The sequence below is a fragment of the Pyrus communis genome, chromosome 6, assembly GCF_963583255.1.
Source record: "Pyrus communis chromosome 6, drPyrComm1.1, whole genome shotgun sequence".
NCBI classification, from domain to species: domain Eukaryota; kingdom Viridiplantae; phylum Streptophyta; class Magnoliopsida; order Rosales; family Rosaceae; genus Pyrus; species Pyrus communis.
This window is the reverse complement of record NC_084808.1, coordinates 15,371,426-15,389,851: the sequence shown is the minus strand read 5'-3', so window position 1 is coordinate 15,389,851 and position 18,426 is coordinate 15,371,426. Positions and strand designations below refer to the sequence as shown.

The window sequence follows — 18,426 nt, the reverse complement described above, 5'->3', positions numbered from 1 at the left end:
ACCACAAAAATAAAACTAGAAAAATGTAATTCAATTTGACATCTTTCTCTTATTCTAAGCAGCAGCAGAAACAACAACAACAACAACAACAATAATAATAAGACAATGAGGAGAAAACAAAGTGGAAATGGGGGGCGGGGTGGGGTGTATGCGCGTCAGCAGCCAGCGCATGTGGTGTTTTTTATTTATTTATTTATTTATTATTTCATCCCTTATCATTAAATAAAATTAATAGATGATTTTTTATTAAAATGCAAAATTTTGAAAGCTTTATCATTAGTTCTCCTTTGAATTTAACCAAGGTTCCAAGTATAGATGCTGAGGCATATAGGCCTTTGCCTCTATTTATAGAGATTTGTGGAGGGCATCCTTGCTCTTATCGCTGAGTTAGGTGGAGGGAGAATCTGTCATCTGCCCATGGCATTAACTGCATTTCCTATGTGGTAGATTGTTTATGTGCATTCTGGCGTTCATATGCTATTACAATGTCCATCATCTGGCCAGATGATGCTTTTCTTTCTTTTCTTTTTTTTTTTTTTTTTTTTTTTTTTTGTTTGAACAATGATGCGCTCCTTGTGACATTAAGAAGGTGCAAGATTCTCAATTTTTGTTTTTTTCTGGTAGCAAGGTTCACAACTTTATTAAACTAACAAAACAAATCTACATGAGAGAGGTCCAAAAACAACAAACACAAGAAAGATATGGACCCCAATACACAACCCAACACAAAGTTGTGAGCCCAAAGAACAAGAAAAAAAACCGAAGAAACTAAACAACTTGCATTTGCCGCCGTCTTCGTCGGAAAGATCCCATCCAACGCCCCAGAAGCGTAGAGAAAGAAAACGCCAGCATCCTCCAAGGAGCACCCCACAGATCTACACCACAAACCGAATGAAGCTTGCAGGAAAAAACCCACAAGCAACAGTGCCAACGAGGGAAAACTGAGGAACGGTGGTGGTATGAACACCCGAGTCACGAGAAAACCTGAAGCTCTACGCACCTTCCCCATGAATTGCAAAAAATCGCAGTGTTGATTAGTGCATGCAGAAATAGATGGCATGTTTGGCGGAGAGATGAGGCAATTGAAATAGATAGGGAAAGGATCGGTGAAAATCATGGAAGTGGATGGCAAAATAAAGTGAAATCGGAGCATCACGACAGCAAAATCAAAGGGTGATAAATGATCACCCCAACAAGAAGGCAGAGGCAAAACAGCAAGTGAAAAGAGAAAGAAATAAGAGAAAAAGCAAGGAAAAAAGAGCAAAGAGCAGTCACCTACCCTAGCCAAAGCTAAGATCGGCGACAGCAAAAAGAAAACAGAAAAATTGCACAAAAAACTCACACGGTAGTGAGAAAACTCTCAGCAGAGCATAAAGGAGAGAAGTCTGGAAGGCTCTCACAGATTCTCGAAGTTTGGTTGTCTACGTGGAATGTGCCCGACCTAGGAGATGGTGCTTTGGGCTCGAAGATGAAGTCTTGAGCTCGGAGACGGAGCCTCGGGCTCGACCTTGCCACTAGCGGGCCTGGAAAACCATCTCGAATGTCGAACATTGTGGATTGCTAGAGCCATTGATGTTGGACCATCTAAAATTGGATTTGTTGTTGCTCCAAGTCTTTCATGAAAATAGAAGATTAATTTCCGAGTGTGGGACGAGGCAGGAGATTAATGGATAATGGAACGCGAATATCACTAGACAAAGTTAATTATTTATTAAATCCTTTAAATTTGAGAAGATTTTTATGGGTCATAAGGTTTTAATTTTCTAACATTGTACCACGAGATAATTATATCAATTTATATCATTAGTCAGATTGATTGTGAGAAAATTAGAATCTCATTACCTCTTTTAAAATCACCTCAAAGCTAAAGGGTGTAAGAGTAAATAGCCCTAAAAATTTTAAAAAAGATGGAATTTATGAGAGGATGCAAGGGAGAGAAGCTTTACTAGGCTGCTTAATTAGGATAACTCTCACTTCTAAATAAGATTAATTGAAACTAAAATAGAAGTGTTATACTTTTGTTAAAGTTACCCTAAAAATAATATGGTCAAACAACTCTATCCAATTTTCTCTAGAACTGGGAAAGGTAGATTTTTTAGCTCTTCTTTGAGTTAGAGATAACCCAAATAAAATATAGATAAAAGATATGCATCTTGCTTTACTTTTTCTCATCACCATTATGCATGTAATTGGAATCTCTACTACTACTTGCATATTATTCAGAATTTGCTATCTTACCTTTTGGCAAGCATACGTGCGCACCTGTACCTTGGTCAACATACAAAAATATTGAAACGTAATTCCAAACTCTTTTTCTTTTTCATGTGTTTGTGAACTAGGTCAACAAAAACAACTTTGAAACGAAACGTGTTAATGTTAGCTAAGCTAAGAATGTTTCTCTCTTTCTGGTGAGGTTGATCAAATGAGCTCACTTTTTTAGTGATTAGAACCTCAGAAACTTAGGTGGTCCAATTTTATTGGGATTCATGAGTTGTTTTAATCTGGATATAACTTTGCCTTCATCTTGGAACCATAACTGACTTTTGAGTCTTTGACGTGCAATTACTCTGTGCTAAGCATCAAACCACAATGCATGCATGCATGCATCCTGCTATGAATGACAAGACGAATACTTTTCTTCGGAGATTAGATGCTTTATTTTCTATACCAAATGCTTAATTTGTGATTCAATTCAAGACATTACTAATCAATTCTATGTACTGTATTAATGTAATATCCAAATTTAGATTTTATTATCAGTTAGTGATGTACAATAAATTTAGATGTTATTATTGACACTAAAAAAAAATATGGAGAAATTAGGTTCTCATCTTTCCTTTTTTTTACTCCATTGATTAAAATCCTATTCATTTTCAATTTTTGATCAAGGTCATTGGGTATTAATAACATCATTAATTATTTCAATAATAATTTTTTTTTATTTCTAAATATATTCATTTAATGTTAAAAATGTTACAATTAGTATATTTATATTTATGACTAAATTTTTTATCATATATTTTTAGTTTTAGTTTGTACCCATTTTTAATTTGTACCAATTTTCTTTTTAGGTTTAATTTGTACCCATATATTAATTTCTTTTTGTGCCCATATTTTTTTAAAGTTTATTTGTATTTGTACCCATATTTTTTTTTATTTGTACTTTTTATTTTGCTAAATGCACCCATGCTAATTATATGTACCCATTCATGTAAAACTTTTTATCTTAAAATGTACTCATTCTTAAATATATCAATTTGTTATATGTAAAATGTACAATTTTTTATATAAAATCTATTCAATTTTTTTTCTAATCCATTTTTAAACTTATATAGGTACATTCTTTTTTCTTTGATTTTAAAATGTATCCATGTCAAGTTTAATCGAAGAAATTTACTAATGTTATTAAGCCTAATATCTTTTTTTTCTTTTTTTTTTTTTTTCTTTTTTGTGATTTTGAAGAATGTACCCATATTTTGATACAATTAATTTTTTGGTTAATTTTGATGAATGTAACCATGTTTACACACACACACACAATAGTATATTTATAATTTAATATTTTTAATCCCACAAATTGTGGTTTTTTTTATTTAAAATCTCATTTATATAAACAACTAAAATTTCTAATTTTTAACTTAAAAAAATATAGTAACATACATAGAAATAAATTATTACATTAATTTCAGGGACCTTGATCAAAAATTAAAAACCAACAAGGTTTCAATTCAAGAATATTCATAACTAAGGACCGCATCCAAAGTCTCCCCAAAATATACTAAAAAGTGTGCAAATGATATTTTTAGAGTATCAATAATAGTACCTCAATATAAAATTTGCTAATATGAAGTTAACTTTGAAGAGTAAATTAGACGTTAGATTCGCAACCTATAAGAGATGTTAAGGGCTTATAGGCGAGAAGATGATGATATTATACTCTAAAGTGCGTCAAGTGACTTAAGTTGACGAAAAGTTGGTTAGAATAGCTTTAAATATAATAGTAGGGATGAAATTCACAATTTTTAATGAATTTAGGGATTTATTTTACCGAAAAAATAATTTAGGGACCTAACTTTCACTGAGGTGATAGTTCATGGACTAAATCGGCACTTCAACCTATTTATTATTATGAGTTAGTAAGGGTTCAATTAATAACTGATTTATTTTATGTTATCTGTGAATTTCTAACATATTTTAATATATATATTGTACATGATTATGTCGATATATTTAATAAGTATTGAATGAGATAAAATCATTAATTGAGTTGATGTTTACACATTATTTGTCACATTATGTTATATTAAAAATCTGATATATGTGGATTAATTACATATACACCTCCTAAAGTTTTTTTATATTTTCACAAAACTCCTTAGGTTTTCAACATACACAAACAACCCATGACGTTTTAAAATTATTTCAACTTACCGCCGTGACAAAAAAAAAAGTAACAGTTTCATCTCTACAATTTCATCTGTTATCATGATATCATCTCAATTTCATCTATTATAAAAATATAGTTATTATTTTTACTCAATAAAAAAGCTTTTTGACATTTTAAAATTATTTTATGCTGATGTCAGCATAAAACTAAAAGAATCCTAACGGTAGGGGTTTTGTTAAATCATTTTAAAACGTCAGCATGTGTTTGTGATATGTCAAAATTTTCAAGAGGTTTTGTTAAAGCACAAACAATCTCAAGGGATGTGTATATAATTAACCCATAAAATTGCACACCTTGACTTAGTCAAATTGGTTAGAGTGGTATTTTTCACTTATGTTAAAAAAAAAAAAATGTGATAAGATGATCATTAGATAGCTTTTTATTTAGACAAAGTCAATAAAATGAAATCGGTATATTATTTTTGTCCATAAACTTTTTGATTTAGGTCTAAATTATTTTTCATATTTTCTATGCCCATTTCGCTGATAAAATTAAATGACGAAATAAATTTAATATCCCTAATTATATGGATCATTTACTTCTTAATTTGATATTTAGAAATTTTCATTTTAATCCTTCATAAAGATGACTTTATGATTAAAACCATGAGTAAGATCAAAATCTAATTTTAGTCCCTTGATACATTAATAACCTCATTTATTAATTATAGTTTGAATTTTTAATTATTTCTCTTTTTTTCCAAATTTTTAATGTATTAATTTTATTTCATTATAATTATAATTTTCATTTCATTTATCCTAATATATTTTATTGTAAACATTTAGATAAACTAAGTTTTGTTACACAATATATTTCGATGTAGTTTGTCTTCCATTTGGGTACATTAAATTCATTATAATAGATTTCAATGCATACATGTAGGTACATACATTTCGGTACAAACATTTAGGTGCATTAACATTTAAATACATTTCGGTACTAACATTTAAATACATTAGTTCAATAAGATACATTTCGGTACATTAATTGAGTCTTTCAAGTTTGAAGAATGTTAAATAAAATTAATAAATTAAAAAACTCTTTTTTGGTCAAAAAATAAATTAAAATTTGTATATTTATAAATTTAAATATTTAATGGGAGACATTAAAAAAAATGCAAATTAATTATTTTGAATTAAGGACACATCAAGGGATTATAATCAATATGTAATCTAACACTAGGTTTATTTTAAATTTTCAATCTTCTTGAAGGATTAAAGTTAAAAAAACCCCGTTGAAATTTGAATGTTGTTTTGATGCACTTGTAACAAATAGAAAAAGGATTGTCTTATTGACACTTTGTTGGGGGACTTTTTGGTCGAGGTTAAGAACGTCTTCTTGTCTCCCTTGGTTCGGTTTCGTACCAAGTCCCGGAATATCTCGAAAGAGTTAGCTTGTCTTATGAAATATAGCGGTTGGATCAACGACTCGAAGATAGCATGATTTAAGCAAATAATGACTTGATCAAGAGAAGTGTGGTGTGGAAGCTAGAAGTTCATCAGTTTAGCATGTTGAGAGAGAGTTGGCATGGTTGCATGGTGTTTTCTGGTAGATAATCTGGGTTTCCTAGGGTAGCAGCAAGGCTTACGATAGTTGGGATTTTCAATGAAAGGCTATGGGAAATACTAAGGTTGCATGGATGACGATGCTTGAGGCTTGAAGTATGCTTCTAGACTAAGTGGAACTTTCTAGGCTTCTTCCTGAGTGGTTCTCTCTTACTACGTTCTCTCTATTTCTCCTTATGTGTTACTCTAACCTCCCCTTCCATGTTACCTTCTGCGTTGCCCTTTCTCTAATGGTTTCTCCCTCCTTATGCAAGTGAAGGGCTCTTCTCTAAGTTTCAAGGGAATTTCTCTTTGTGGTTTGGTTTTCCCCTTCTTTCTCCCTAGGCTTCCTATAATTCCCCCCTTTTGGTATAAGATAGCTGCACTGTTGTGACCTGTAGTTTGCTTTTTCCCTATACGGCCTTTCCCAGGGAGCCCTTCTGCAGGCTCTAATTCTGGTAGCGCTCCTCACGACTTTCGCTTGTTAGTTATCTGTGCAGGCTGAGAAGGGAAAATCAGCATTAAATGCCTGACTTGCTAGGCTTAACATGCATTTAATGCAAGAATCTAGTTTAGATCTAACTAAGGGAGTTAGCTTGCTAGGGAAATGGGTAAACTAGGCTAATTCTCTCTCAATGATGCTTGCATGAACTGCAAAGGGTATGGGCTTGGATCTTTGGGTTCCCAAGCAACCCAAAGTCTTCCATAGGCCCGTTAACATTCCATAACCATCCACACCACAATCCACTTGATAACCCCCGAATATGTGACATGGGCTTAGCATGGTAGTGATTAGCATGAGAAAGCATGGTGTGATGACTAGGTATGAGCATGGCATGAGTATCCAACTTAATCACCGTAGCATGGCATGTTTGTAAATATATTCCTCGTCAATCCCGTGCCATGGTATGTATTTGGGCTTAAATGTAGGTTTTGCATGACAATTGGACCTTGAGACTTGGTTGGATTGGTGTGTGACACTTTTAGGCCCCAACACACTTCATATTTTTTTCTGCACTAAAAAAATTTTCATTTTAAATTTTCACAATATCACCGTGTAATATGATATATCCTAGTATGGTTTGAAAGATTTTGTTCTCACATAATTTTCCTGCAATATGAGATTTAACAATTTTATTGATCTATATAATTTTGCAGTTTTCAATGAGCTTGACTTTCATAATTTTTTGTATTGATCGTGCTTTATTGTAATTTTATAAATGTAGATTCCAAGGACCCTTTTGGGGATGAACTTTTTCATGAATATTTTTTCATCAAGATTTCTTTTTCATGGAATATATATATAATGACTTTTCTTCGATGAATAGAATATCATACTTTATTTAAAAAAAAGAAAATTAGTTATATTTTACAAAATGATTATTTACTCTTTAAGTATTTATTTTAAACAGAAATAAAAATTTAAAATTCTATTTTATTTCTTTTCAAACTCTCAAACTACTTTCACCCTCAAATTTTAAATAAAAATTGTAACCAATAAAAGCACAAACACATATTAGAGCACAATATGAGCTTCTACCACTCATATGGCCACACCACGATAAAAGTTCAATTCTTGGCTTTCTCATCCTGTAAGTAAAAAATTAATAACAAATACTATTTCAAGTGTCCAAATATGAAATTTATTTACACTTACGCACAGAATAATTAGAAGTATTACCATTGTATTTTTTTTAATACTAATAATTAGAATCCAAAAAATAAAATTTGGTTATTAAGAAATTGACTAATTAAGAGCAGGAAAGATAGGATAAAAAAATGAGGTGAAGTGAGGTGAGAGAACGAAAGATGGGGGGAATATGCCAGGTAGAAGAAAGATTCTTCAGTACATGACTGAAAAATTTAGAGGGTCGTTTGCAGTTAAATGCGGACTCAACCCCCCTTCCCTTCCCTCCATTCCCATACTTCACTCCTCTCTTTCCTCATATCTCTCTCTTTCTGTTGTCTAAAACTAATTACATTTGGTAAAAAGCCATTTCTACGCTTTGGCCTTGTAAACTTGGTCTTTGTGTTTCATTCCCAAAACTATTTCTTCATCACTACAAAGCCACTCCCTCTAACTCGATCTGGTTTTTCATCACTACTAGTTGCATGAACACACAGATACAGGTTCTCCTCGTACTGTGATTTCTGCATGATTTCGAGCCTCGGTCTCGGTTTTTAAGATTTCTTCACCTCTGTGTACGGCTTCAGATACAAGGTTTGTCTTTTCACTCTTGTGCTATTGTTTGGTTTTGTTCATTTTCTTGTTTGTGGTCTTTTATCTTCATTTGCCTGCTTATGTAATGTAATTGATCGGATCCGAAATCACATTCTTTCCATATTTGGATGGTAAGGAAAGGATGACCAAATCTCTAATTATTCGTTTTACAAGATGATATTTCATCACATTTTAAACCATTCGTTTTATAGGTGCTTGGCTAACTGACCTAACTCACATCTGCAATTAATTAATATTGATCAACATGATCATTGTTACTGAAATTCTCAAATTTAACCCCATATTCCCCTCATCTTTCACAAGCCTTCATCTTTTTCTTTTTTTTTTTTTTTTTTTCTTTCTTTCCTAAAAGTGAATAAATCATAACATATTGGAGAGATTGTTTTGATGAACAGACATTTATTCTTTGTTTTGCTAAACCTTGTGTTGCACTTTGGCCTAGTATTATTAACCTTCCCCAGCTTTTAATTATTATTTGAACACCAACGTCGTTTAAACCCTAATACAAAAATTGAAAAAGGTGACGAACAGTTGGCTTTTTGTAATTTAATTTTTTTTTGGTTGGATGATGATTTGGGCATGTAATGCCAAGGAATTTTCATTACAAGAATATTCATGGATGTTCTTTTCTGTTTCACCTATTCTTCACGTTTGTTCTAAAAAGAAAGAAGATCAAAAGGGAAATTGCGTGAGTTTTTTCAAGCGGTTTTTTATTCATGGAAATGAAAAAATGTAACCGAGAGCAGTGGCTGCTTTGGAGAGTGCCAAAGGAGCAGCTGCACAGAGCACCATCTCCGGGAGCCTCCATTTTTAATTATATATATAACTTAATTAGTACACACCCAAATTATTTTTTATTTTGAAAATTGCTGTATCTTTTTATCTACTTCCTTTTTTTCTTGATTACAAATTTCATTTATGTGACATATACCATAGACGATATTATGTTACAAACTTGACTTTCATACTAAGTTTCGTACTTGTAAATATATCATAGAAAAAAATTATTTTAAACACAAAAAAAATTGTATGTTGAAGGTTCCCAATTTAAATTTGCACTGGGCCTCTGAAATCCCAAAGCTGCCCCTAAGTGAAAGCATACAATATATGATACTGTGCTCAGAAAGCACAATTCTTTCATATGTTATCTGCTTCAATGTCTTAAACCTAAAGGTTGTGTTTCCGGTGGGTTTAACAAAAACTTGAATCTTTTGCACAAGGGCCTGAGGTCTGAACCTGGCACTTACTTTCATTTTTTTTTTTAAGATTACAACATAAAATTCCTTCTTCTTTTTGCTTAATGTAGATTGGGTTGTGTGAAAAATATATTTAAAAATGTATTTGTCCGTTTATTTTTTGTCAGTTTAGAGCTCTGGAAACAAACAGCTAGCTGTAGTTGCAGATGCAGCAGTGTAATTTGACCTCAGCCCTGCTTTCAAGAATTTTAACTTCACTTGAATTTTTTCATAGGAATATTTGACCAAAAATTACTAAAATAATAGCAAAAAATTATTTAAAATTCAAATTTCAATCCATCTCTAAGCTAATTCAGCTGCATCTATTTACTATACCAATTTAATTTGCTGTCGTTGTGAATTTATAATTCAGTTTGTGAGTTTGACACAGACAAGATTTTGCGTCTTTTAATTATATTTCTACAAAAAGATCAAATCCATTTTTCTAATTGGAAAAAATTAATAAATTCTTATTTATTGACTCATGACTTCCTGTGTTGTGGGTCATTTTCTCATGCGTCTTTTAGTTTGAAAGTGTCATCATCAAGATCATATGGTTCTCTTGACAAACTCATCTGTTTACGAAAGTTCATTGATTGCAGTGGAATCAAATCAACCCCTATTTTGTCTTCTTTTTCCTCTGCTGTCTTCTTTTGGTTCATGAGAGAATTTAAGTTGACTTGTCTTATTTAAAACACTTTGGTTACCAGATAAGATCAAAATACAGAGTATCTTGTTTTTGTGAGAGGTGCCCTACAGACGACACTGTCCAAACCCCTTCCCAAGTTTTTATGTGCTCACCATGTTTTGATCATCTTTGTGTCACATAACTGATAAAAAATCACATTGTTTTTCTTTTTCCTTGAATCAAAATTTTCAGGTTTTGAGCAGTTGAAGGGAATACGATAACTTGAGAGGAGGGCTAACTAATTAGCGATGGCCAATGATCAATTGGAGGTGCTGAATGCACTTGATGTGGCCAAAACACAATGGTACCATTTCACAGCAATTGTGATTGCAGGCATGGGATTTTTCACTGATGCATATGATCTCTTCTGCATTTCCCTTGTCACGAAATTGCTCGGCCGCATTTATTACCAGAAACATGGAGCTGCAGAGCCAGGCAGTTTGCCTCATAATGTTTCGGCCGCTGTCAATGGTGTTGCCTTCTGTGGCACCCTAACTGGCCAGCTCTTCTTCGGCTGGCTTGGTGACAAATTGGGCAGAAAACGCGTCTACGGCATGGTCCTTATGGTCATGGTCATTTGCTCTATTGCCTCCGGCCTCTCATTTGGTAGAGAACCCAAGGCAGTGATTTCAACACTCTGTTTTTTCAGGTTCTGGTTAGGCTTTGGCATTGGCGGCGACTACCCTCTTTCAGCCACTATCATGTCTGAGTACGCAAATAAAAAGACTCGCGGAGCCTTCATTGCTGCCGTGTTTGCTATGCAGGGTTTTGGGATTTTGGCTGGTGGAGCGGTTGCAATTATTGTGTCTGCAGCTTTTAAGGCAAGATTTCCTGCACCATCTTACGAAGCTGATCCAGCCGCCTCTATTTTCCCTGAAGCAGATTATGTTTGGCGCATTATTTTGATGTTTGGTGCTATCCCAGCTCTGGTGACTTATTACTGGCGTGCGAAAATGCCTGAAACTGCTCGGTACACTGCCTTGGTGGCCAAGAATGCCAAGCAGGCTGCTGCTGATATGTCAAAAGTTTTGCAGGTTGAAGTTGAAGCAGAACAAGGGAGAACTGAGCAAGGAGGGAATGATTTTGGTCTTTTTTCAAAGGAATTTCTTCGGCGTCATGGTCTTCACTTGCTCGGAACTACCAGCACATGGTTCTTGCTTGATATTGCCTTCTACAGCCAGAATCTATTTCAAAAGGACATCTTCAGTGCCATTGGTTGGATTCCAAAGGCAAAGACCATGAGTGCTCTTGAAGAAGTCTTCAAAATTGCCAGAGCGCAAACCCTCATCGCCCTATGCAGCACTGTCCCAGGGTACTGGTTCACTGTGGCATTCATCGATAGGATTGGAAGGTTCTCAATTCAAATAATGGGGTTTTTCTTCATGACTGTTTTCATGTTTGCATTAGCCATTCCTTACCAGCACTGGACTCTAAAAGAAAACCGAGTAGGGTTTGTTGTGATGTACTCATTGACCTTCTTCTTCGCCAATTTCGGTCCAAATGCCACGACATTTGTGGTGCCTGCAGAGATTTTCCCAGCAAGGTTAAGGTCAACATGTCACGGAATTTCAGCTGCGTGGGGGAAGGCCGGGGCAATGATTGGCGCATTTGGATTTCAGTACGCAGAAAAGGGAATTGGGGTGAGGAACTCCCTTATAATTTTAGGTGTGGTCAACTTGCTAGGCCTGCTATTTACATTCTTGGTCCCTGAATCAAAGGGAAGGTCATTGGAGGATTTGTCTGGTGAAGGAACGCAAGAAAATGCAGCTCCATCAGGATCAAGGCAACAAGAAAATGGAACTGCTCCGGTTTGATTAGGCTTCTTCTTATCGTATTTCTATGGCGTTATCCGGTCGAACATTTTGAATTCACCTGGTGAAGTTCTTTGATCATGTTGCTTAATCTTCATGCCTTAGTGCCTGTTTAGTCTTTGTTGTAGGGCAATTTTGGTTTTTTATTCTCATTTGCAATTAAAAGTTAAAAGAAAAGAACTTTTATAGGCCAAATGCTCCTAGTTTTCTTCAGTTTTGTTATGGTTTGTTGATGCTGTTTTATCATCTTATGCCCCCTCATTTAGCATAATCCACTTTCTAATCAAATGATAATCACATCAGTGCACTTTTCTCTGATCAAATTTATGCAATATCATTACTTTATTAGAGACATTTGTACGTAATTTCATCACAGAAACTATCAAAATTTATGCATATTATTAGTAATTTACTTGAGACGATGATTATCGAAATTAACATAGTTGTGCACATCCAAGGCATTGAGGATTTGAAACTTATCGTGTCACTAGTTTCTGGTAATTCTATGATATTATTTAGTAAAAAGTATAATGAACTTCTTTCATTTGATAAATAAATAGACACAATCTAGAGAGAAACTTTGGTGCACCGTTTTCATACATTATTTGTGTTTTTCTCCCAAATCACATGAGATAATATTTAGTATTACATATGCATTATTGTGAAATAATATGAAAAAACTTCGATTAATTTTTTGCACTCTCACATCTTCATGTAGTGTCACAAATCCACCTCTATCGCAATATGTAGTTTTGAAGTTAAATTTTAGTTCTCAAAATCTCAAACAACTCAAAATATTTAACACACAGACGATCGACAAACAACAATTGCCTAGACCCAGTACGTCACAACCCAAAAAGCTTCCTTAATTTTGATATTTTGATTGAGAACGGGTGATCGATACAACTGCATGCACTAAAATTCTTTGAATGTATTAATATGTACTTAACTGGACCTAACCATTACCAAGGGGGAATATTTGGGAATATTCGTTTGAATATACTGTTTAATTACTCAATTACATTTTGGCCATTTCCATATTATCATTCTAACCTTTTTTTTAATTTTTTTTTTAACAAACGATATTATCTACATTAAGAGGGAGAGAGTGAGCTTAACCTCACAATGAGCTAGCAATAATGTAGTTCAAGTTTACCTTTGGTGAAAATCAAACTTAAGACCTCTCACTTACAAGTGAAGAAGAATACTATTATGCTGTAGTATTAAATGGCTCAGCATTCTACTTTAATCTCGTGCATCTCTGGATTCTGGCTGTCAGCTTGGACAGCAGATTTGTCAAATTGCTTGCGTTTCTGGATAAAAGAAGGATTTGGAGTGTGTATGCTGACAACCAAAGTTGCCTATACCATTTAAAGTTTAAACTAATATAATGTTTTCTGCCAGGACAATCAAACCTACGTTTGTTTGTTTGTTTGTATTTTTTTTTTTTTTTTTTCAACGAGTAACGTCAGACACATAAAACTGATGCATTATTAACCATCTCTCTTAATATGGGTCAATATACTGCATGCAATCAACATCATCAAGCATAAGAAACCGCATCTGAATTTACGTCATGATTAACGACCATACAACATAATATTGAGATTGTTTAATTTACTTGGTATTTAATTTGAGAAATGTAAGTGATCAAATTAATGGAAGGCTCTAATTGTTCAGATGTAAGTTACGGAAACACATTATATAGCTAGCTCACAAGAAGAAATTATTCTTTCCCGGTGAAACAAATTTGTGGGGGGCAAACTCAGAATTCTCCGGCACTGAACTTTCCCTAAGACAACCTTCGTTACGTCCCAAAAGGCCTACCTGAAAGTCTTTACGGACAAAATGGCTTGGCCGGCGAAATTGTACTCGGACAGCTCTTTCTCTACGGACGCATACATAATAAACATGCACACTTGCATCAACAATTTTAGCAAATTGTCTGACGTTATTAATTTGCAAATCATTGAACTCTATATCTACGATTGTGGAGGCAGAATATTTGGACAGCTGATATTAGCCAGTATTCGTTTCGTTTATAAACTACGGATTACATTGAGCTAGTCATACCAAAAGGAAAGACTTTACCATGCTTACTACATTATCCAGAACGGTCCTCTTTCTTGATGAACTCAGCAGCCGCCGGTGAATTCTGTATCAGAGGTGTTCATCTTCCACGGCTCCTACTCCCACAGAAGTTTGAAACAATGTGATTAAACAGCGCAATACAAGCAATGAAACTCAATATAAATAGAACCGACTATTATAACTACTGATTAGGCGAACAAAATATAGAGACAAATTCTCAGATTGAGTCATCTGTCATCCCTTCCCTACCCCCGAACAACCTGGCCAAATACATACCTAAATTTGCATCTCTAATTGTTCCTGGGGGGAACACAATAACATTTCAACCTTACTTTCATATTGATACATGTCTAATAGCATTTAATTAACTTTTAGAGGATCTTGGATTCAAAACATGTTTCTGAAACCGAAATTCAGAGAGCAAACATTTTGTGTTCACCAAAAGTGAAATTAGCTAGAAAGACAATTGATTTTGGTCTCCGTACGTGAGGAGACCGATGGAAGCATGGACGAGTTAATAGTAAAATTTAAAGTCATTTCGAGAACTGAAGAAATTCATTTAGTAGAGTGAATTTGAAACAGTATGCCAGATAAAATCATCATACGGTCAAACAAATATTTTATTAGTTACCATTTTTGCTTGAACTCTGCTCCATATCACTCTGTTCTTGCCATGACTGCTTCATCTCAGAAGATTCACACCCCATCAAGGGGTTGCCTTCTGATGATGAACATGACTGTGGAACCGAAAATGAATTTCTGCTAGTTGTCTGCTTCTTAGAGATTGAAGATTCAGCAGTAGAGCTCGTGTCTTCATTTGTTCTCGAGGGCCCAGCTTCGTTAGGATTGTGCGGATTATCTGGGAGTGGGCTTTCGTCTTGCATAAATTTTGATCTTTTCCTAATAAACTGATTATTCTTGGAATTTTGACATGTCGGTACCTTCTGATCATTAGAGGAGTATGTAGGACAAGGAGAGGATTTCTTTAATATCACCTTTGGGATGGGCAAATCTTCACTGATGGAGTTGTCAACAACAACTTCATCTGTGCCATTTGCGCTTGCAGCTGCTTCCATTTCCCACATCTTGAATATGGCGCTCGTCAAGCGTTCTCTAGCCAAATCTATCTCAATGATAGGTTTTGGATAGTTAAACCCAAACTCTACACCTGAAACTTTAAGAACAGAATCAGGTGCATCCCAAGGATGGTGGATCCACTCGGTTGGCAAACGTGATAACTCAGGCAGCCAATGCCTTACATATTCACCCTCTGGGTCAAATTTTGAGCCCTGAACCTAAATCCGAAAATTCAGTTAATTAAAAAGAACAGAGTGAAATAAGATTCTATGTGAACATTACTAAAGCCAAAACTTACCTCTGGACTGTCCAAACGCTCAAGCTCATGGCCATCTGGTAAACTCCCAGAGATATACTGCCAACCAAGGATATCGCTTTCCAAATCGGCATCTATAAGCGTATCCCAGAAATACTTCATTCCCCATCTCCAAGGAAGAAGCAACACTTTCACAGCAAAACTTGAAACGATCACTCTTATCCTGTTATGTATCCACCCAGTTGCCCATAACTCTCTCATTCCTGCATCAACCAAAGGGTAACCGGTCCGACCTTGTCTCCAAGCCTTAAAATTGGCTTGGTCAGCTTGCCATGGAAAAAACTTCAAGTTGCTCAGCAGTGGTCTCTCATGAGTGAACGGGAAGTTAAAACATAGATACCGTGAGTATTCTCTAAGCCCAATGGCCCTCAGAAAAAGTGTCACACTCTCTTCCCCGGTACAGTTCCCTTCTTTTGCCCACAGTATCTGCTTCATTCGAGCTGATTGGAAAACTTTCCTCACGCTCAATTCTCCGAAGTGAAGATATGGGGACAAAAGTGATGTGGAGTTTTGTCCAACCTTCATCCTGTTGTTTGAGTAGTCAAGCAGGTGCAACTCGAAAAATTCACTTAGAGCCTTGTCAGCATTGCTCCACCCTGGAGACCATGCTCTTCTTAGGAGGGCATTGCTAGACTTTTCCGTTTCATTTTCAAGACCCAGTTCCTCGAGTGAACATTTTGCTACAGTTCCTATCACTAACAACAATAAATGTAATAAACTCCTCTTCTTTATTTGTTTGCCTGAAAACACAAACAAGCAGACGCGCACACACAAAGGTCTTTGGAAGTTGAAAAGTACCTGTTGCCGAAATCAATTTCCAAGGAGGAAGACGTGTCACAAGTTCCCGTTGTATGTGTAAGCACTTATCCCAGTACGCCTCAAAAGTTGTATAAGCTTGTCCTTTTCCAGCATATACTTCCCATGGCTCATACAACAGATCTGCATTGAAGCTTTGCACAGAAATGCCTAGCTCCACCAGCTTTCCTTTGATGTTGTGATCGCCAACAAGTGAAACGGGATCTGGGATGAAAAAAACAGGTAATATGTACAAAGTGGAAAAGAAAAGTAAATGCCTCAAACTAACCACGCAAGAAGCATCAACTCACTTAGCAGCACGACAGAGAAGGGCTGCCCTCCTACTCCTAACCTAATAGTCGACTTAATAAATTGGTTTTCGGTAAGATTTGTGACATGCCCTAGTTATAAAAGAAAACAAAATTTGACCATTTCTTGAGTGGGATTTTGTGAAATATCTCGAAGAAGCAAAACCTTCATGTTAATGATAGATAATTCATTAGTTATGTTGTGCATACGGACTCAGTTTTGTATTACCTTAGCTTTTCGGATCAATGGTAGCTTAACAGTTACAACTGTGCAGAGGCAAAATTTTAAGGATGAATAGAATCATCTTCCACTAGTCTAAAACACAGCACAAATACAGAGATCCGATGAAGGCATAAAAAGAATTAAAACTAGATAAGCTTCACTAATCTTTTCGCGAATTAAAGTTATCAGTTGATTGAAATTACTTTCAAGAGAGGTTCCGGGATATACCATAAAGATGGTTGAAAACTACTTTGGTAGCTCCAATGGCTTGAATGCACTCCAAGAGAGCAGCAAGAGTACTCTGAGTTTTGATAAGCACAAGTTCTGCCCCAAGGGATTTCAGGGACTGGTCCAAGTGAGCAAGAGACTGCTTCAGCCACCACCGTGATACTCGACCCGGGTAAAATTGCTCTTCCTCTTTGGGGCACCATATATAAACAGGAAAAACACTACCATCCCTAGCAGCAGCTGCTAAAGCAGGATTGTCCTCAATCCTCAGGTCCCTCCGAAACCAAACTATAGTCGTATCGCCACTCATACTGCCTAATTCGGTTTCTTCATGATCAAAATTCAGTATCAAGCTTCACAAAACTCTCAAAAATCACCCTCCATCCTTCCCCACGCTAATTATGAACATGAAGTACTAATCAATCACGAAATCAGACTCGAGGTGCTAAAACACAGAAAACCAACAAAGCAACTCAGAATTACAAACTGCAAGTTTTCCTAACGGTATGAAGTGCTGAAAAAAAACCTCAAATTTCAGTGTCTGGATCAATTGAACCTTCCCTACATGTTTTACCAACTGAAAAAGTGAAATCCACCATAAAACCATCAATCAAACAATTCAACTGCATAAAACTAAATAATCAAGTACCAATTAAACAACTTTCAAAACCTGGACAAGGAACGTACTCAAGATTATTCAAAGAACAGTTCATTGCATTTTGGTGCAGCTTTTCTCCTTGAACACAAATCCACCTGCAATGGAAGATCAGCTTTCAAGTCTATAAAAAAATATATATGAATCTGAATCTGAGAGCAATCCAAATAATTATTTCATAACAATCCAACAAAAAATATTATCTTGGAAACAGATTATCCACCTAAAACAATAAATATAATCACACAAGGGGGATTTAACAAATTCCCAACTCACCTTTTTCTGGATTATCCAGAAAGATCTGAAAACCCCAACTTTCCTAACACACCAAAATCAAATAATTAGCGTGCAATTATAGGGTTTTTGTTTCAAAGATGCCTAGTTTTTCTTTTTCCACCCATATTTTCCAGGACAAATGGGGAAAAGAATAGTGCAGAAGTGGAGAGAGAAACGGGTTTACGTGAGCATTTGGTTATCCCATTTAATGTAACACCACGTGGAGATAGCAACTGATTGTGTAATCTCCACAGTCAAAAGAAGAGATAAGGTTAAATGGTTAGGACTTTGTCCTTAACTTTCCAGAGCAATTCAATGATAGTACGAGTACACTGTTACTCTAACGTTTTATATACTGTTGTGTCATTTTCGTGCAGAACTAAACCTTTTCATCTTAATTTGAAATGCACATGTTATCTTGACAGCTTGCTATATGTACTTGATACTCTGGCGAAATTTAGCTTTGATTCTTTAGCAGATTCGTTTCGGC

General features: G+C 35.1%; 2 protein-coding genes across 5 annotated transcripts; one reads left to right on the top strand and one right to left on the bottom strand.

The window, feature by feature from the left end:
* Positions 1-10,393: 10,393 nt before the first annotated feature.
* Positions 10,394-12,317, top strand: LOC137738077 (probable inorganic phosphate transporter 1-7). Its single transcript, XM_068477679.1, has one exon. It carries the CDS (start codon positions 10,405-10,407, stop codon positions 11,968-11,970), a length of 1,566 nt encoding a protein of 521 aa, XP_068333780.1. The 5' UTR covers positions 10,394-10,404; the 3' UTR covers positions 11,971-12,317.
* A 1,337-nt stretch (positions 12,318-13,654) lies between these two features.
* On the bottom strand, positions 13,655-18,135 carry LOC137736706 (cryptochrome-1-like). 4 transcript variants are annotated; one of them, XM_068475941.1, is made up of 8 exons: positions 17,937-18,134; positions 17,693-17,758; positions 17,532-17,582; positions 17,006-17,450; positions 16,250-16,471; positions 15,434-16,146; positions 14,690-15,353; positions 13,655-14,153 (listed from the first exon to the last, which is right to left on the bottom strand). In XM_068475941.1, the coding sequence occupies exons 4-8, from the start codon at positions 17,313-17,315 to the stop codon at positions 14,128-14,130; spliced, it is 1,935 nt and encodes a 644-aa protein (XP_068332042.1). In that variant the 5' UTR covers positions 17,316-17,450; positions 17,532-17,582; positions 17,693-17,758; positions 17,937-18,134; the 3' UTR covers positions 13,655-14,127. The 4 variants fall into 4 exon arrangements, with proteins under 4 accessions (XP_068332042.1, XP_068332043.1, XP_068332045.1 ...); XM_068475942.1 differs by having other exon boundaries at positions 17,006-17,400; XM_068475944.1 differs by having other exon boundaries at positions 15,434-16,140; positions 17,006-17,582; positions 17,937-18,135.
* Between the last annotated feature and the right edge of the window lie 291 nt (positions 18,136-18,426).